General features: G+C 45.4%; 1 protein-coding gene across 7 annotated transcripts in view; it reads right to left on the reverse strand.

Moving 5' to 3' along the window:
- Positions 1-20742, reverse strand: part of LOC147014893 (tensin-3-like) — a 331057-nt gene that overhangs the window by 15200 nt on the left and 295115 nt on the right. For all 7 annotated transcript variants that reach the window (XM_085853316.1, XM_085853315.1, XM_085853314.1 and 4 more), the window contains 3 exons: positions 6713-6866; positions 2631-3292; positions 469-555 (listed from right to left, as the gene is read on the reverse strand). In XM_085853316.1, the coding sequence (XP_085709442.1) occupies positions 469-555; positions 2631-3292; positions 6713-6866 (903 nt within the window). The remainder of the gene's footprint in view (positions 1-468; positions 556-2630; positions 3293-6712; positions 6867-20742) is intronic.

Below are 20742 nucleotides of genomic sequence, written 5' to 3' on the forward strand. Positions count from 1 at the left end.
TAACTTGCACCAAAAACTTTAACATTTTCACGCTCATGCCAGGGGTATCGCTATAGCTCTCTGTTCTTCGAACAAGCGAGCTAAAAATGGTACACGCTGTGTCCCTGCTTGACATGCAGCATTTATAAAAGGTTAGAGTATGGACAAACAACCATATGGTGGCAGCCATTGTGCAGGCTTGATGGGCCTAATGGCTTCCTCCTGCATTGAAGTTCCTTGTAAAGGAAATCATATTATTCTTTCCACGAGCTCTTTCACGAGCCTCGTCACTAAACAAAACAAATGGCAGAAATTTCATTCAAACTCATTCAGGGAACGAAACAATAAATAAATAAATGATTCCCGTCGCTCTTGATATCACGTGATAACATCCTTAGTTTCCATGACAACCTTTTTAACCCCAACCCCCATAAGCCTCATGTGTTTTGTGTTTTTTTTTCATAATAAAGTATTGGCAAGAGCACAAACCTTGGTCACGTGACATATCTGGTTTGTACCAGTACTTGGACGTATCTTGTACAAATTTTGCATTGTCATGAGTTTCTGGGCACATGTCTGTCACACACACGAGAAGGCACAGTAAAGTTAGGATGGTAAATACAAACATACAACTCCTTACAAAGGAAGAATGACAGTCACACATTTAAATACAGTATATCCGTCCATCCATCCATCCATCCATCCATTGGGACCATACTCTGTGCAGAGCGTTGGTGCTGCTTAAGCAGTCTCCTTGGCTATTGGGCACAATCCTGGACGGGTCGCCACTCCGACACAGTATACCAGCATGCTGGCACTCATTTTGCCGACCTCGGAAGGATGACAGGCAGAGTCAACCCCACCTGGTGTTAATTCAACAGCCGAGGGGGATTTGAACTCAGGATCCTTGGATCCCAAGCCCACCACCCAAACCATTAAGCCAACACCAGGCATATAATACAGTATATAATATACTGAATTCTCCTAAGAGGCAAGTAAAATATTCATAAAATTATACAATGGATATTTCCTTTCCCCGATCAAAGGTAACGACATGAGACTTTCGGGTGATTCGACTAATAACATAGAACTCGGAGCAGGAGGTTCATCCCATTGACCGAAATAAATCACAATTTGTAACTTCCTTGGCACCAACAAAAAAACCCCACAAGATTAAAAACAAAAAAAAAAACTGGGCAGAGCAGGAAACCTGGCTCTACGACCACTGACCACGTTCATTACCTGTACTCCTCATCAGTTGGCTTATGCCTGGTGTTGGCTTAATGGTTATGGTGGCGGGCTTTGAATCCGAGGGTCCTGAGTTCAAATCCTGCTCAGCTGTTGAATTAATACCAGGTGGGGTTAACTCGGCCAGTCGTCCTTCCGAGGTCGGCTAAATGATTGCCAGCATGCTGGTAAACTGTGTCGGAGTGGCGACGCGCCCAGGATTGTGCCCAATATCCAAGGAGACTGCTTAGGCAGCACCAACGCTCTGCACAGAGTATGGTCCCAATCTCCTGCTCCTCATCAGGAAGATTATACAAACATTTGTCACAGGCCATTTTATAACATCTTCACATTTCTGATCTCCGACGATCACCTTGGTTTCTGTTCTGCACATTCAGTAAGGATCAGCTCTTTCTGCTGACTCAGCGATGGATGAACATTTTCTATGTCGAAGGATCTCTCTGCACTTCACAGCTTATATAGTCTAGATCTTTGGCATACCCACCAATCTCTGTGCTTGGCTCCCTTTCACTGGCATTGATGACCCCCTTTACTTGCGGTTGATCGAATGTCTTCAGCATGCAATCTCAAGTCTCCTGACCCCTGGACCCCTTAACGGGCTACGTTCGCTGGTCTTTCTGTTAGCTCTTGACAACACATGGCAACAAGCTGGACCTGATCCCAATACATTTGTGTGAATAAAAATAAAACACAACAAATGCGACGTCAGACGCAACGTCGGTAATCGAGGACAAGAACGGAAATAAATAAAACTTATGACATGCCAAGCATTTCTGGCAGGTGGAAACAACACAGAAATTGTCCGAGTCTCCCTTCAAGGTTGGCCGGAAGTTACACATCCCTGTACATCCCATGTTCACCTGTTTCCAGTCCTCCTCTAACTGTCTTGTAATACATTTGAATACAAATCCAATGCATCTTGAAAATGCATCTCTGTTTGTACGGCCCAAGCTCCAAGTGTCATTCCAAGCACAGGTTCGGAAATAAATCCAAACAAATTCACAGCACTGTGCATTTTGATTGATGCTTCGATTTCAAATGATCGGAATCGTGTTTTACCTGTGCACAAAAAGGCCAATGCTGAGAAGAAACGTGCCATTCATTAAAGGCGCATGCGCGGTTGGCGACGTTGAGCACCTGATGTTGTACGTGTACATTTGTACTTGTGATGTCGATTTTACCAACACGAGGACACTTCATATCATTGGCCAAGAAAAGATGCTGGAGGAAAATTTCCCAATGCATCCCAGTTTCTTCTACACACTGAAACACCTTCATCATTTCAACAATACTGTATGTCATTGAATCAGTGGCGACAGAAAAAGATGTCCAAGACATCAAGGACCAGCACAGCTGAACGGATGTTACAATTTAATTTCCAAATATGATACTTAAATACTCACCACCTGACAATGATGAAACACTGCCCTGGTTTGCAAATGTAGATGAGAAAATGGAGATGGGGTTGACAAACGGTGATGAGATGTGTCCATTGGAGAGTGTCATACTATAACTGGCCTGCGTGAAGCGGACCTCACCAACAGAACCGCAAGATGTTATAAACCCTTCATTAATCACCGGTGAGCCTCGACCGTCACCCCTGTTGAAAGCAGGAGTCGACTCGCCATGGTGGTGCTCTGCCATTTGAACGTGTACAGGCGTGGAAGTGGGAAGGTAGGGTTTTGTATGCATGTCTCTAACCGAGGCCAAAGAACTGACAGAAACACCGTTTCCATTCTGTGCCACCCTTCGCTGGGCAAGTGGGCTTAGAGAAGGTGCGCCGACAATACTGGTAAGATGGCGGTTCATCCATTGACTGTCCTGGTAGCGTTCAGCCAAAGGAGCTCCCAAAGAGGCTTCAGGCCCCTGTGGAGGCTGAGGAAGAAAGCCTGCTCCACATTGCCCATCGATAGCTGCCGCAGACGGGCCGCTGAAGCTGTCTGAACCGGTAGAAGATGGCATGTGGCCAGCCATGAGGCCACTTGCACCGAAGGAGGAGATGGGCAATGGGTTACCCATCTGATGATCGGGAGACATTGACGAATGTCCTGACGCCATTTGGCTCCTGCAAAAGATAGAGACGACGTAACTTCTAAAACTTCAGCAAATTTCTGTTGTTCAAATGCACAAATAAAAATGTTTAACAAACCCTGTTTGTATAATGATGAGTTTGTTGCTGAACAAAATGGTATTTCAATGAAGTTGTCCAAGCTTGGATAACCTCTTTTTACCTCTGCCACTGAAGGTGGACGGAGGTTATGTTTTCACACATGTCTGTCTGTCTGTCTGTCTGTCTATCTCTCTGTGAGCAGGATATCTCAAAAAATTATGAACGCATTCGGAAGAAACTTGGTGCATGGGTTGAGTGTTTGACAAGGACGAATTGATTCGATTTTGGTGAAGATCAGGATTCGGATTATTGGATTTTTTTTAATAACTAGTGCGGGCCCGTAGGGACGGGCCGGTAGGTGCGTGCCAGTATATGCAGCTTCATGCCTGCAGTATCAGGTCCCCAGCATCAATTGTGACGTCATATCAAACGAAGCAGAAGAATTGTGACGCCCCCTCTCTCTCGCCCCCCTCTCTCCCCCCTCCTCTGTCCCTCCCCTCTCTTGCCCCCCTCTGTCCCTCCCCTCTCTTGCCCCACCTCTCTCCCTTTTCTTGCCCCCCTCTCACCCCCTCTCTTGCCCTTCTCTCTCCCCCTCCTTTCTCCCTCCCCTCTCTTGCCCCCTCTCACCTCCTCTTTGCCCCCTCCTCTCTCCCTTCTCTTGCCCACCTCTCTCCCTCCTCCTCTCGCCCTTCTCTCTCCCTCCCCTCTCTTGCCACCCCCTCTCACCCACTCTCACCCCCTCTCTCTCCCTCCTCTCGCTCCCCCTCTCTTGCCCCCCTCTCACCCCCCTCTCTCCCCCCTCTCTCTGTAAATATATTCACAAATGTCTACCAAGCACAACGATTAATTCCAACCTTGGGAAAAAACAGCTGTTTCCCTTGGGAAAATTCAAACCTTTGGATTAATTAAAATTTGAATAATAATCAAACCTTGGGAGTAAATAATTAAATAAATTAATAATTAAATAATAATCAAACCTTGGGATTAATTAATTAATTCAAACCTTGGGAAAGAACAGCTTTCAAACCTTGGGAGACACTTGGGAAACAGCTGAAATGGATGAGGAAGAACGATATCAAACTTTGAAAAGGCACATACCCAGGTCCCCAGTGTCGATTGTGACGTCATACCAAACGAAGAAGAATTGTGACGTCAATCCTTCAAAAAAAATAATTAAATAAACATTAATTGTGATGTCATAGCACCGTGTCCTGTCATTGGTTCACAAATACATGGCCGTAACTTGGGAACCGCTCGTCCGATTGATATCAAACCTTGAAAAGGCACATCCGCGGGGCCCTGGCAATATTCCTGGCAAGTTTCAATCCGATCGGACCGGTGGTCGTCTGGTTACCTTCGCAAACTTTGTTGCGAAGGTTATGTTTTGATCGCTGTGTATTTATTTATTTATTTGTGAATATGTGTGTTTGTTTGTTTGTTTGTTATTCGCATAACTCCAAAAGTATTGAACTGAATCGCAGCAAATTTGGTGGGATGATTGGTTATTATCCGAGGACCATTTGATTAGATTTTGAGAGCGATCGGGTCAAAGGTCAAAGTCATGAAAAGGTCAAAATCGTCTTTTTACCATAGCGCGGTCAATTTGTATCCAATTTGCATGCAACTAATGCCAAAATGTTCAGAATTCAATGCCCCATCTTGTGATATGTGACATGACACAATGACGTAATAACCCTTATTAGCGGTTGGGAGTCAAAGGTCAGGGGGGGGGGGGGTCACGACATTGCAAAATGTGCGGTTTTAGTCATAACACGGTCAATTCTTATCTGATTTGCATGAAACCAAAATGTTGACTGTTCTGTTCCCCACACTCTAATACCAATTCCAAAATTAAGAGTACAAAGATGATGGTTGAGGTCATGAAAAGGTCAAAATCGTCATTTTGCCATAGTGTGGTCGATTTTTATCCAATTTGCATGCAACCAATGCCAAAATGTGAATTCAATGCCCAATCTTGTGATATACGATATGACACAATGACATCATTACCTTTGTTAGCGGTTTGGGTCAAAGGTCAGGGGGGTCAACGACCTTTATTATCATAACGCAGTCAATTCTTATTCAATTTGCATGTAAGTAGATTCAAAATGTTTAGAATTCAATTCCCTGTCCTGTGATGTGTAATATTTGATTTCTTATAATGTGACCAGTTGTCATCAGATTGACTTGACACCGACACCCAAAAAGGTCAGGGAGTTCATACAGAAATTATACAATGTACATGAATCAGTGTCAAACAGCAGGAAATTTAATGTTTTTAAGCCATCATAACACATATGAGATGGCAGATGTGGTATGGGATTAAATACCCTCACAATCAACGGTTTCTGGGGGGGGGGGGGCAAAATGTAGCGTTGGCGAAGGGATGCGCTCTACTGAGTGCCCGTTCTAGTTATTAATAATTTGGGGAAAAATGGCATGATAAGGTGAGAAGGTGGAACAACACCTTCAGCTGTCATATATATATATATATATATATATATATATATATATATATATATATATATATATATATATATATATATATATATATATATATATATATATATATATATATACACCTTTTCAACACTGAAAAAGCAATAAAATGGCCGTAACTTGGGAAGCGCTCGTCCGATCGATATCAAACCTCGAAAAGGCACATCCGCGGGTCCCCGGCAATATTCCTGGCAAGTTTCAATGAGATCGGACCGGCGGTCGTCGAGAAACGGTGGTCGCAGACAGACAGACAGACAGACAGACAGACAGACAGACAGAGACAGACAGACAGACAGACAGACAGACAGACAGACAGACAGACACACACACACACACACTGCTGAAATTATAGATAGATTCTTCAGCATTCAGAGTGGATAGGTTTGGTGTGCGACAACAAGAAGCAGATTAGATTTCGGTTCAGGTCCAATTGAAGATACGGCCTATCAATGGGATACAATACGTTACCTGTTCAGCCTGGCGGTGGCGTATGCTCTACCGCGTGCCGTTATAGTTGTGCCCATTTTTTATTGCACGAGTAAAACATGAAAGATCAAAAAAAATAATAATAATAATCTGATTACAACTTGCATGTCAGTGAAGAGTGATTATTTATTTATTTATTAATTTATTTATTTATGGAATGAACCATCTACGTGAGACGACCCTCAACAGCACCGCTATATAATCATCATGCCATTGGGAGAAAGAAAGCGGGACATTGAGAATAAAACAAGACATTATAAATAATACGATACAGAACAAGTTGTGAGCAAAAACAAAGCAGAAAAATACACCAAATGGCGGAGATCTGGCACGTCCAATACAAATCCGATATTCCCACATTTGCTTTACCGATGCGTTTACAGGGATTACCTCTCTGGGACCAACGTGAAGCTCGTAGCAGAGAGAGTGCTGGGTGGGCTGGCTGGCGATGTACCTAGTTGTGCTTGAGTACAGAATGGCTGTGACACCGAAGTGTAGTCGTCCGTTGGACTCGATTGAAGAATGTTTGAGTAATTCCTCAAATCTAAAAACAAAAATAAAGAGCAACCGTAAAATAAAGCAACATATCTCGTAAGTGCCGTGCATTTTGCCATGGTTGAAAGATACCCAGGTCAAAAAACCAGTAAAGACCAGTAGCTTACTGGTCAACTGGTACCAGTTGAAAACCAGTAGCCAACTGGTACCAGTAAAGCCAGTTGGTTTCTTACTGGTTTTAATATGGAAATTGGAATAGAGTGATATATTACCAGTTGAAATACATGTATTTAACTAACTGGTATCAACTGGGACCAGTACATTGTAACTGGTATCAACTGGGACCAGTACATTGTAACTGGTATCAACTGGGACCAGTACATTGCAACTGGTATCAACTGGGACCAGTAAGACTTTAACTGGTACAAATATGAGCTACTGGTTTTTTCAACTGGGAAATTGGAATTCTGACTGAATTTAACTGGTACCAGTTGAAACCAATAGAGACCAGTTAAAGACCAATTAGAACCAATAGAGACCAGTTGAAAATGTGTACTGGTTTTAACTGGTTTTTCGACCTGGGTAATAGATGACCTTGTGTCACCCGAAAGGCAAATACCTTTAGACACAAAAGACAAAATAGAAATTCCTACATTGCTTCACAAGCAATATGCGTTTGGCCACTCGCATGGGGTTTCGGCCTGCGGAATCTGCATCACGAGGCAGAAACTCAAGCAAGTCAATAAATATGAATATATAAACCCTGTTCCACTCAACAGGCAACGCACTCGTATGCCTTCATTATCAACATTCCTGTACGGAAAACTCCCCTTCTTGGTTACACATCTAATTCCTTCTTCGGAAAGTCCACAAACAGTGTGCCACGGTAAAATCCAGCCAAACACAGGAGGGTCACAAGGCCTGCTTTAGAAGCGTAAAATGCAACGCCTATCCCTGGATACAAACGTGAAACCTTAATTTGAAAAACCGTGGCCACGAAACCCCACTGTACCCCGACTAAGAAAATCTCTGCACGAGGATATAATGAAAGCCTTGTGTGGGTGCAAATCTCCAATTTGACATCCACCCACCCCCGTGTCCCAACTCTCCAACTCCTCTCATACCAACTACCCAAAATTGTTTCTATTTTTGCTGCCCTTTGCGAAAAGCAGCACGTGACACTGATCGCTGAGAGCGTAGCTATGTGGAATGCTGCTCGACAATCAGCACGCATCCCGTCCGGAATTGCAGTTGGAAAAACTGTCTAATTTGGATTTCAAACTACTTCAGTGACTGACTGATTTAAAACGATCAAATAATTATAAGTGTCGTGCATCGGGTCAACGCTTTGCCTCAACAGGATAGTCCCAGCATTGTGATCGTAGACAGAACGATGAGGAGGCAGGAGGGAATATACTGACAGTGAGGTGACAGGTGAATGCAACAGCAAGGGAATGAGGAGAGAGAGAGAGGAAAAAAAATCTGCAAATACGAACCTGAGAAGTTGCTTGAAACAAAAGAGGGTTCGTGTTAAATGGAGTTAATAGGGGTCCAAAGTTTGTGGGTAGGGATGGCAGCGGCGGGGGAGTTACCTGCGGCTCGTTGCCCTCAGGGTCAAACGTTGGGAAGTGGGTCCGAGAGAGGCCACTCGTCTCCCAGCGGGCAAACCTGTAACATTTGGTTTCTGGGAGTGGGACCTTTCCAATCCCCTGATTCAGTAACATCGGGAGTCAGGATTGCAGAAACTCAAAATTTTGTAAAGGAGCGGAGCGAGGGAGTGAATTTAAAATCAAACAGCCATGTCTCACCAAGAGAGGAAGGTCCAGGTAGGTTTTATGTAAGGAATGGAGGAAACTGCGTTCCAGAATGACATCGTGAGAAAGGGAGAAGTGGGGGGGTGCAGTGGAGGCGTCTACAGTGGTCGATGGCCCTCATCCCGTCCCCTAGAAAAATGCAGCGCCCATGGGAATCCACACCACAGGACAGCAGGCCATCACGGACACAGGCCGACATGATGCAATGGACAGTGATGTTCAGCCAGATGACAGATGATGTGATGGCTCGGCAGGCCGAGAGAGTGGAGAGGCTGTGCAATAAAATGGATGTGGGACAGGCAAAGGCAAGAGTGCAGACAAAGGCTATGGGCAATGATATAAAGGCTGCTTAGACAGATCCTGGCAGGAAAAGCGAAAGGGGACTTGAGGAGCTGGCTACGGTGAGAGCGAACGTGGCACGCGTGCGGGATACACAGTACGTGATGGCGACCGGTCAGGCCAGGGTTAACGTGGAGGGGCACCAGGAAAAGAACCACCAAGGGTTAAAAATGAAATGGGACCACAGGAGACAGAGGAAGCCAAGACAGAGCCGCAAAGTGAGGTCACGAATAGGTTATGTTTCAAGCCGGATTACGAGAAAAATGTATTTAAAACAGAAATGGCAAACAAATAAAAAGAAGGGGAAAGGAGGAGATTGGGGCACATACGGTGGAGAATTTGTGCGGGGTGCACGTGACGTCCACGGGTGTGCACATTGGTGCTACGGGAGCCGGCGGTGTTTCCCAATCATTAGGTGGAGCAGCCATTTTCCATCAACAGCAGATACGTGGACACACGAATGGTGCAAATGTGGAGTGCAGGGTTCATGAGGAGATTCTCCGCAGGGGTGTGTGCATGCCTGCATGTGTGGAGATGCATGTGCAGTGTGCGGGTCCTGGATGCGCATTTTTCAAACTCGCACCCAGGCCGGCGGCACGGGTCGGAGTGGTGAAGATGGCGCAGTCATCTCATGAGCTATGTGCTTTCGCATGTGGTGAGCAGTTGTGCTGCGTGGTCGAAGCTGCCCAGTATGTGCAGCCCGGCACGGGTGTGGAGGAGGGTGAGTGCGCGAGTGAGGACGAGCCGCTTTCCACACTCATGTCCACAGCATGTACGTGTGTGGAGGAGATCAACCCGCAGGTTGGCAATGCGTCTATCTCAGCGCATGCCAAGCCACCGGTGTCGGAGATTGAAGTCGCCTGCTGCGTGCATGCTGACACGAGTGCGTGCATGTGCGAGTGTGAAAGTGAGAGAGTGAGTATAGCGTCAGTGCGCATGGCACGATTAGAACAGACCGTGAGGAGGTAAGAGGAATGCTATTGGGGGAGCAGTCAGAAATGGACTGTGTAGTTTTAAATTTAAAACGGCTCCCCAGAGTGTTATCGGTTTGGTTCTGGTTCAGGGTGAGCCATCTGGAAGGGCACACGGGTCGCTGCATGTACGATTCTTGCAGGCGGGTCTTTGCCAGGTATATAGCAGGGATTTTAAATGTTCCCGTCAGAGGCCAAACGGATTCCCAAGAGCCTTGCAGAAAAGGAGCCGGCAGTTGAGGAAAATTCCTGCAGTGTCCCCACACTAATTGGCAGATTAGCAGGGGTACCGTAGACTCCAGGTAGGGGTCCACATGGGAACCCGGGGAGTGTGCGTGCCAGACCGCCAGGCATGCAGGAGTAGACCGTGCTGAAGAGCATGGCGTGATGCACGGCACCCTGGGTGTGCCGTTCAAAGGTCGTGCTTGAGGCACGGCCGGAGTGAGCATGACGACTGCGGCTCCAGGTGGGGGCTCACGGGGGGCAATACGTGTCCTGTGCAAGCCCTGTGAGTGAGCACCGTGGGAGGTCGCAGCACAGAATCAGGTTTAGCTGGCATGTGGGCACAGGCACGAAGGCCAGAGCCCAGGTCTGTGGGGGAACCACGTGGCCCAGAGGGTACGTAAATATTGAAGGGCATTAGGAACTGAAACAGGCAGATAAACTGAGACAATGTTAGAGATTAGTGGGATTAGAGACATGTTAAATTGATGATTTGGGTTTGATTATTTTTACAATTGGAAGACCACAGGGTTGAGTCTTCCTCGTTGTCCCAACAATTGATGGATGAATGGAGGAATGCGAGTTGTGAATAATGCTACATGCTGCCTCCATGCACTGAAGTGAGTGCATCAGTTACCTGGAGGGCTAGTGCGGTCAAAAAACATTGTGGGCCACAGTATGTCCCATCTATTGTTTAACAGGTCAAACCAGCGTACAATATGAAACAGAAGGATATTTCAGAACGAATGCATTCAACCCTCGTGTCTACCTTTCAAACACAAATACCATTTAATTTGATTCTATCACAATGATTTTAAAATTATCCAAAGTCATATATGACACGCTTAATGCTTTAAAAACTCCCCAAAGTTACACATGGCAGGTTTCAATGCGGTTTTGAATCGACTCACAACTTTCAAGTCAGCAACTTATCTCATGTACACAGTTCTTAAAAATTAAAAAAAAAACCCAGCAGGGTATGAATTGGTGTCAAAGTCAGTTGTGCTCATGTGCAAAGCAGGCTCTGTTGCCCCGATAAATGCACACAGAGTGACGCCTGACTGGCCAGTCGAGTTTGAGTCCCCATAGGGTGATCTTTCTACCACCGAGGGAAGTGTAGATGAGAGATAGACCGAGTCCAGCGATGAGAGATAGACCACCGCTGAGATAGACCGAGCCCGCTACTCACCGTTAAGGACCACGGCAGGTCAGCAATGCCGAGGGATGAGCATGAAGAACTTGCCTTTTGCTTTTTTAATATGCCCAGAGAGGATTTGTCTGTGTGGATGTCGGCTCAATGACCCCAGCAAGATAAAGTCGTCTACCTGGAAGTCAGCTCTGACACCAGCAGGATTGTGTAGGTTCCTCGAGAATCCAATCCACCAACAGGTAAGATCGACCAGCATCCGCAAAGATGCAGATGGTTCAAGAGTTGGGGCTGTGGTGAACATGCTTCTCTCCAAGCACCCTCATTGATGCTTGAACTGGTCTATACAATGAACTTATCCACATGCTGCAGCTTGGATGTGCCGTGCCCCCAGCTGTAGCTTCTCTCTGGTTACATCGTGTTCCCTCTCCTGAAGGTATGGCTCTCTGCATGCCTTATACTTCAATGGCTCTCTCCATAATAACTCCTTCTTCCAGTCTGTTTCTCTTTAATGTAGAAGTATAGTTTAGACACATTAATCGAAACACTGCTTTGTTCAAAGTAAGACTGACATTCCTGTGCTCTGCTGGGTGCCACCTGCAGGGATCATACGGGCAATTTCCAGTCTGTCACATTTTGTCAGGTCACAAAAAAAATCGTTTTGCCACATAGAAAGTCCAATTTGTCACATATATTTTGTGGTTTTAGATGAACAGATTGGACAAGCCAGGATCACTTTTTAACATTCTGTTAATTCCAAACAACTCAACATTCTCGTAATTCCACAACGTCGCTCATTCTGTAATACCGGGGTACCAGTTCATCGGAAAGCTCGGGAGGAAAGTGCTATTTCTTTTTCTTCAGGTTATTCAGTTCTTTATTGGCCCCATCTAGCATTTTTTGCCATTCTGGATGGTAGCATTCGCAGCCGCAATTTTGGTGACAAAGTTCTCAGATTCTCCCTTCACTGCATTGTCGAGCATCATCATGCACTCCGCCAACAGTGATTCAGCCCTCCTTTTATTGGCCAGAATTTGAACCTCCTGCTGAGAGTCGTTCGGAGCAGCTGCTTCCGCTGGTCGTTTTGTGGCCCGTCTCTCCCGTTCAATTCGCGTCATATACGCCGACCTTGCTTTCTGAGTGTTTGATATCAGTTCCTCCGAATAAGGCAGCATCTGTGGTTTGTTATCAAATCTCTTCATATACGAACTTACTGTCCGCAGTTCATTGATACGAGGCATAGTGAGCCGGGTGCGATGAGATGTGAGCAATAGTTTGGTCTTACTGAACCCCCTCTCAACATCGGCATTGCCATGATGCAATGTGAGGGCTATCCGAACCAATGTCATCAGATTGGCGTATTTCAACGTATAAAAATCTCAAAATTTTTGATGGAAGTGGAAAATGGCTGCCACAGCCATCAGCAGCTGAATTTGAGATGGCCCAATATCCAAATCTGTTCATAATATGTTAGGCTACTAGTGTGCCAATTTTGGTGCTTTCCTCACAAAATGCACAATTCTTATGCTAAGTTGCCCCACTACATGGACAGGATGGATTTCATGAATAGCAGTTCACACTTGAGAAGCTTGTTACTCAAAACACTGCAGATCCTCTTGATTCTGTCATTCTCCCTCTCTTTGTCAGCAAGAGTTCTGAGAAAATACTCTGTCAAAGCCGGAAGTTTCTCCATCAGTCTTTCTGTGACGTCTTCCAATGTAGTCAATCGCGAAGACACATGGCGGAGAAAGACATGTCCTTTAATGCCCTTGGATTTCTGCACAGCCTCGTAGTCTTCTCTCCTAGCAGCTAAGTATTTGAAAAGATAGAATACGTCAATACCTGTAGATTCGATCTCAGAGCTAAATTTTTCGAATGCACTGGAAAAGGTGTTGTGGCTTTTGTGCAAGTTGAATGTGCCAATGTTGATCATTTTCGGATTGATCTCTCCCATAGCCTTTTTCTGCAGAGATTTCATGACATTCGTCCATCGGAGGAAATTTGCAACAACTTGTCATGGTACAGACCGCTGAGAGATCGAACAATGTTGTCCTTGAGTTTAGTAGCATCAGCGTGACCCATCTCAAACGACTGCAGATGTTCGACACGAACACGATCACTCTTTGCTGGCCAGTAACGGACGATCACATTGAACTGTCTCCAATGTTTAGCAGTTGTTGCCTCATCAACCTGAATACTGTATGCTGGAGCAAAGTTCCTAATTTCATTTTCAATTAGAGTATGCATAAGCGGCCCCATTCCATCTGAAACTACGTACGCCGTCTTGTCTGAAGCGCATTGGAACTCCTTCGCGATCTTCGAGTCAGGAAACATAGAATCATGGAGAGAGAGAAGAAGAGAGAAGAAGAGAGAGGAGAGAGAGAAGAAGAGAGAGAAGAAGAGAGAGGAGAAGAAGAGAGAGAAGAAGAGAGAGGAGAAGAAGAGAGAAGAAGAAGAGAGAGAAGAAGAGAGAGAAGAAGAGAGAGAAGAAGAGAGAGAAGAAGAGAGAAGAAGAGAGAAGAAGAGAGAAGAAGAGAGAGGAGAGAGAGAAGAAGAGAGAGGAGAGAGAGAAGAAGAGAGAGGAGAGAGAGAAGAAGAGAGAGGAGAAGAGAGAGAAGAAGAGAGAGGAGAAGAAGAGAGAGGAGAAGAAGAGAGAGAAGAAGAGAGAGGAGAAGAAGAGAGAGAAGAAGAGAGAAGAAGAGAGAAGAAGAGAGAAGAAGAAGAGAGAAGAAGAGAGAAGAAGAGAGAGAAGAAGAGAGAGAAGAAGAGAGAGAAGAAGAGAGAGAAGAAGAGAGAGAAGAAGAGAGAAGAAGAAGAGAGAAGAAGAGAGAAGAAGAGAGGAGAAGAAGAGAGAGGAGAAGAAGAGAGAGAAGAAGAGAGAGGAGAAGAGAGCGAAAGAGAGAGGAGAAGAGAGGAGAAGAGAGAGAAGAAGAGAGAGAAGAAGAGAGAGGAGAAGAAGAGAGAAGAAGAAGAGAAAAGAAGAGAGAGAAGAAGAGAGAGAAGAAGAGAGAGAAGAAGAGAGAGAAGAAGAGAGAAGAAGAGAGAAGAAGAAGAGAGAAGAAGAGAGAAGAAGAGAGAGGAGAAGAAGAGAGAAGAAGAAGAGAGAGAAGAAGAGAGAGAAGAAGAGAGAGAAGAAGAGAGAGAAGAAGGAGAAGAAGAAGGAGAAGAAGAAGAGAGAAGAAGAAGAGAGAGAAGAAGAGAGAGGAGAGAGAGAAGAAGAGAGAGAAGAAGAGAGAGGAGAAGAAGAGAGAGAAGAAGAGAGAGAAGAAGAGAGAGAAGAAGAGAGAGAAGAAGAGAGAAGAAGAAGAGAGAAGAAGAGAGAGAAGAAGAGAGAGGAAGAAGAGAGAGAAGAAGAGAGAGGAAGAAGAGAGAGGAAGAAGAGAGAGGAAGAAGAGAGAGGAAGAAGAGAGAGAAGAAGAAGAGAGAAGAAGAGAGAGAAGAAGAGAGAGAAGAAGAGAGAGAAGAAGAGAGAAGAAGAGAGAGAAGAAGAGAGAGAAGAAGAGAGAAGAAGAGAGAGAAGAAGAGAGAAGAAGAGAGAAGAAGAAGAGAGAAGAAGAGAGAAGAAGAGAGAGGAGAAGAAGAGAGAAGAAGAAGAGAGAGAAGAAGAGAGAGAAGAAGAGAGAGAAGAAGAGAGAGAAGAAGAGAGAGAAGAAGAGAGAGAAGAAGAGAGAGAAGAAGAGAGAGAAGAAGAGAGAGAAGAAGAGAGAGAAGAAGAGAGAGAAGAAGAGAGAGAAGAAGAGAGAGAAGAAGAGAGAGAAGAAGAGAGAAGAAGAAGAGAGAGAAGAAGAGAGAAGAAGAAGAGAGAAGAAGAGAGAAGAAGAAGAGAGAAGAAGAAGAGAGAAGAAGAGAGAGAAGAAGAGAGAGGAAGAAGAGAGAGGAAGAAGAGAGAGGAAGAAGAGAGAGGAAGAAGAGAGAGGAAGAAGAGAGAGAAGAAGAAGAGAGAAGAAGAGAGAGAAGAAGAGAGAGAAGAAGAGAGAGAAGAAGAGAGAAGAAGAGAGAGAAGAAGAGAGAGAAGAAGAGAGAAGAAGAGAGAGAAGAAGAGAGAAGAAGAGAGAAGAAGAAGAGAGAAGAAGAGAGAAGAAGAGAGAGGAGAAGAAGAGAGAAGAAGAAGAGAGAGAAGAAGAGAGAGAAGAAGAGAGAGAAGAAGAGAGAGAAGAAGAGAGAGAAGAAGAGAGAGAAGAAGAGAGAGAAGAAGAGAGAGAAGAAGAGAGAGAAGAAGAGAGAGAAGAAGAGAGAGAAGAAGAGAGAGAAGAAGAGAGAGAAGAAGAGAGAGAAGAAGAGAGAAGAAGAAGAGAGAGAAGAAGAGAGAAGAAGAAGAGAGAAGAAGAGAGAAGAAGAAGAGAGAAGAGAGAGAGAAGAAGAGAGAGAAGAAGAGAGAGGAAGAAGAGAGAGGAAGAAGAGAGAGGAAGAAGAGAGAGAAGAAGAAGAGAGAAGAAGAGAGAAGAAGAGAGAGGAGAAGAAGAGAGAAGAAGAAGAGAGAGAGAAGAAGAGAGAGAGAGAGAGAAGAAGAGAGAGGAGAAGAAGAGAGAAGAAGAAGAGAGAAGAAGAGAGAGAAGAAGAGAGAGAAGAAGAGAGAGAAGAAGAGAGAAGAAGAAGAGAGAAGAAGAAGAGAGAAGAAGAGAGAAGAAGAGAGAGGAGAAGAAGAGAGAAGAAGAAGAGAGAGAAGAAGAGAGAGAAGAAGAGAGAGAAGAAGAGAGAGAAGAAGAGAGAGGAGAAGAGAGAGAAGAAGAGAGAGAAGAAGAGAGAGAAGAAGAGAGAGGAGAAGAAGAGAGAGGGGAAGAACAGAGAAGAAGAGAGAGAAGAAGAGAGAGAAGAAGAGAGAGAAGAAGAGAGAAGAAGAGAGAAGAAGAAGAGAGAAGAAGAGAGAAGAAGAGAGAGGAGAAGAAGAGAGAAGAAGAAGAGAGAAGAAGAGAGAGAAGAAGAGAGAGAAAAAGAAAGAGAAGAAGAGAGAGAAGAAGAGAGAGAAGAAAAGAGAGGAAAAGAAGAGAGAAGAAGAAGAAAGAAGAAGAGAGAGAAGAAGAGAGAGAGAAGAAGAGAGAGAAGAAGAGAGAGAAGAAGAGAGAGAAGAAGAGAGAGAAGAAGAGAGAGAAGAAGAGAGAGAAGAAGAGAGAGAAGAAGAGAGAGAAGAAGAGAGAGAAGAAGAGAGAGAAGAAGAGAGAGAAGAAGAGAGAGAAGAAGAGAGAGAAGAAGAGAGAGAAGAAGAGAGAGAAGAAGAGAGAGAAGAAAAGAGAGAAGAAGAGAGAGAAGAAGAGAGAGAAGACGAAAGAGAAGAAGAGAGAAAAGAAGAGAGAAGAAGAAGAGAGAAGAAGAAGAGAGGAGAAGAAGAGAGAAGAAGAAGAGAGAGAAGAAGAGAGAGAAGAAGAGAGAGAAGAAGAGAGAGAAGAAGAGAGAGAAGAAGAGAGAAGAAGAAGAGAGAAGAAGGAGAGCGAAGAAGAAGAGACAAGAGAGAGGAAGAAGAGAGAGGAAGAAGAGAGAGGAAGAAGAGAGAGGAAGAAGAGAGAGGAAGAAGAGAGAGGAAGAAGAGAGAAGAAGAAGAGAGAAGAAGAGAGAAGAAGAGAGAAGAAGAGAGAAGAAGAGAGAAGAAGAGAGAGGAAGAGAGAGGAAGAGAGAGGAAGAGAGAGGAAGAGAGAGGAAGAGAGAGGAAGAGAGAGGAAGAGAGAGGAAGAGAGAGGAAGAGAGAGGAAGAGAGAGGAAGAGAGAGGAAGAGAGAGGAAGAGAGAGGAAGAGAGAGGAAGAGAGAGGAAGAGAGAAGAAGAGAGAAGAAGAGAGAAGAAGAGAGAAGGAGGAGAGGGAGGAGAGAGAGGAGAGAGAGGAGAGAGAGGAGAGAGAGAGAGAGAGAGAGAGAGAGAGAGAGAGAGAGAGAGAGAGAGAGAGAGAGAGAGAAGAGAGAGGAGAGAGAGGAGAGAGAGGAGAGAGAGGAGAGAGAGGAGAGAGAGGAGAGAGAGGAGAGAGAGGAGAGAGAGAGAGAGAGGAAGAGAGAGGAAGAGAGAGGAAGAGAGAGGAAGAGAGAGGAAGAAGAGAGGAAGAGAGAGGAAGAGAGAGGAAGAGAGAGGAAGAGAGAGGAAGAGAGAGGAAGAGAGAGGAAGAGAAAAGAAAAGAGAAGAAGAGAGAAGAAGAGAGAAGGAGGAGAGGGAGGAGAGAAAGGAGAGAGAGGAGAGAGAGGAGAGAGAGGGGAGAGAGGGGAGAGAGAGGAGAGAGAGGAGAGAGAGGAGAGAGAGGAGAGAGAGGAGAGAGAGGGGAGAGAGGGGAGAGAGGGGAGAGAGGGGAGAGAGAGGAGAGAGAGAGAGAGAGAGAGAGAGGAGAGAGAGGAGAGAGAGGAGAGAGAGGAGAGAGAGAGAGAGAGAGGAGAGAGAGGAGAGAGAGGAGAGAGAGGAGAGAGAGGAGAGAGAGGAGAGAGAGGAGAGAGAGGAGAGAGAGGAGAGAGAGGAGAGAGAGGAGAGAGAGGAGAGAGAGGAGAGAGAGAGAGAGAGAGAGAGAGAGGAGAGAGAGGAGAGAGAGGAAGAGAGAGGAAGAGAGAGGAAGAGAGAAGAAGAGAGAGGAAGAGAGAGCAAGAGAGAGGAAGAGAGAGGAAGAGAGAGGAAGAGAGAGGAAGAGAGAGGAAGAGAGAGGAAGAGAGAGGAAGAGAGAGGAAGAGAGAGGAAGAGAGAAGAAGAGAGAAGAAGGAGAGGGAGGAGAGAGAGGAGAGAGAGGGAGAGAGGGGAGAGAGGGGAGAGAGGGGAGAGAGAGGAGAGAGAGGAGAGAGAGGAGAGAGAGGAGAGAGAGGAGAGAGAGGAGAGAGAGGAGAGAGAGGGGAGAGAGGGGAGAGAGGGGAGAGAGGGGAGAGAGGAGAGAGAGAGGAGAGAGAGGAGAGAGAGGAGAGAGAGGAGAGAGAGGAGAGAGAGGAGAGAGAGGAGAGAGAGAGAGAGAGAGGAGAGAGAGAGAGAGAGAGAGAGAGAGAGAGAGGAGAGAGAGGAGAGAGAGGAGAGAGAGGAGAGAGAGGAGAGAGAGGAGAGAGAGGAGAGAGAGAGGAGAGAGAGGAGAGAGAGGAGAGAGAGGAGAGAGAGGAGAGAGAGGAGAGAGAGGAGAGAGAGGAGAGAGAGGAGAGAGAGGAGAGAGAGGAGAGAGAGGAGAGAGAGAGAGAGAGAGAGAGAGAGGAGAGAGAGGAGAGAGAGAGAGAGAGAGAGAGAGAGAGAGAGAGAGAGAGAGAGAGAGAGAGAGATCAATGGAATCATCACCGTTAGGACAGTATCATCTTTTGGAACGAGGTTTGATGCCAAAGCTGTGGTGGGTTTTGAAGGCTTGGTTTGCTCATTGCTCAGTCCAACAGAGTCCCTGGTCGATGGTGGGGTCTCGAAGTTCAAGAGACAGAACTGCTTCCAGTGCTGACCATGTTTGGGTTGGTAGGTTCATTTGATGATCCTTCCAGAGCGACAGTGTGAAATTGAGATTTGCCAGGATTGAAAGTGACAATCCATCTGTCAGACCAGCATGCAATCAATTCCAGATCGGTAGAGATCAAAACAGCTGTTGTCTGCCTGTTGGTAGAATGGGGTACTGCATTACACAATGAGTCGTCATCCACAAAATTGAAAATAATTTTCAAGCGCATCAGAGAGGTGGCTTTTGTATAAGAGGGACAAGCTTGGGGCCAGAATGCTGCCTTCAGGCACCACAGCCTCCACTCAGAGAGGAGAGGAAAGGAAAAGATTCCTTTGAAAGAAACACATTGATCACATGACTTGAGGAAGTCACAAAGTAAGGTATGAAAGTGGCTGGGCCACATTCCACAGGCAGTGAGCTTTGTTAGCTGAGAAGGAGGGCAGACCGCGTTGAATGCCTGAGATGCGTCCAGGAAGATGTTTCTGACCCCTTGATTGAGATTTAGGACCTTTAGCTATTGCTGCAAAAGCAGTAGCACCTCCACAGTTGAGTGACCAGGTCAGAAACAAAAATGGTCAGAGATCAAGCTTCCCCACTCCCCATCAAACACACCCCAACATGTCAAGAAAGTAATTATCTCTTACCTGTAACACTGCAGTTTGACCGAACCTATAGGAGACAAGAGTGAGGACCGGCGTTCGCTTTGTCAGCCTGCTCATCACCGGAAGTGTTCATGCTTCATCAAGTTACAGATCTGCTTGTGTGGATCACTTATGGAGTTGTATGTGGCAGGTCCATCCAGTCGGTGAGGACCCATGTGAAAATATCTGTTGCGGCGCGTGGTTCCTGGTCTCAACAGTGAAAACCATTCCTGATCTCTGGATGGATGAATGTCGAGCCTCGAAATGAACGATAAGACTTGCATACCCTTTCGATAGGAAATCAATTCTCATGCTCATTGATGCCAAAAACGGCCAAACAACTTCTCTCTTATAATCATTTTAACCCTTTCATTGTGTGGGTCAATTGCACCCATCATGCGTCGTGTATCCAGGCTCTGCATATCACATGTAAAATAAAGGCTTTAACCTTCCTTTCAATTCTATGTAAGGTGAATAATGAATGTGTGCGAGGTGTTTATGCTCGTTAAGCTTTTGTATTTTAAAAGTTTGAATCAAATTGAGAAAGCACGAGGCGCCAAAGCAGCTCGAAAGGTTAAAGCTAAACAAAAGAAGTTTCCTCTTACTCTTTATCGAAATGCATTCTCTTTCAATCCTCATTCCCTGCCCCCCCCTTGCATTCAGGGACCTCCTCCTTCCTTATCAGAGGAGCAGACACGTCGCCAGCACGCCTGCCTCTTTCAAGGACAGCCAAAAGGCTTGTTAACCAAGCAACCTCAGGGCTTTGGGGTATGTATAAGCTCTCAGTTTGTAAATGGGATGACAGAAGATAACGTCATCAACCACAAATAACCGCATCATAGAGTTTCAGCAAATAACATGCCTGCCAGGAATAAACTGTTTGCCAGTTTTAGGCCTCACTTACTGTGGCATTTTTTATTTATTTATGGAGCCATTCAATCCACAATAAAAAAGACAAGGCCTGACCATGCGGTGATATTATTGGGAAAAACTCACCCTTTGAGAATTTTTATTGTAAAAAGACACGAAATCTTTCCGTATTTACCACGCAATACTAACACCTTGTGTGGTTGGACAATCGGCTTACCTTTCACCTGTATGCTTGCTTACTCCATAGCTTTGGCGTCCAAGGTCCTAAAAAAGCTACACGACGCTTTTCTGCTATCAGACAAACAATTTTTCCTTTTTTTGCAGGAGTTGTGCAATTCATTTTGTGCCAAGATATGCAACTCTAGTAAGTCATCAATTACAGGCCTAAATCATACACATAAATCAAACAGAAGATCAAGAAGGAACCTGAAGAAGTAAAGGAGCAAAGATGGAGTCATCAGGAGTAACCTGGACAGGATTCGGGTTTCAGCCGCTACTCCACAACCCTCAAAAACCCATCCAGACATTTTCTAACAACTCACCCCCCACCCCCACCCCCACA

Source organism: Eptatretus burgeri, chromosome 13, assembly GCF_056783735.1.
Source record: "Eptatretus burgeri isolate ZD-2024b chromosome 13, Ebu_testis_v1, whole genome shotgun sequence".
NCBI lineage: Eukaryota > Metazoa > Chordata > Myxini > Myxiniformes > Myxinidae > Eptatretus > Eptatretus burgeri.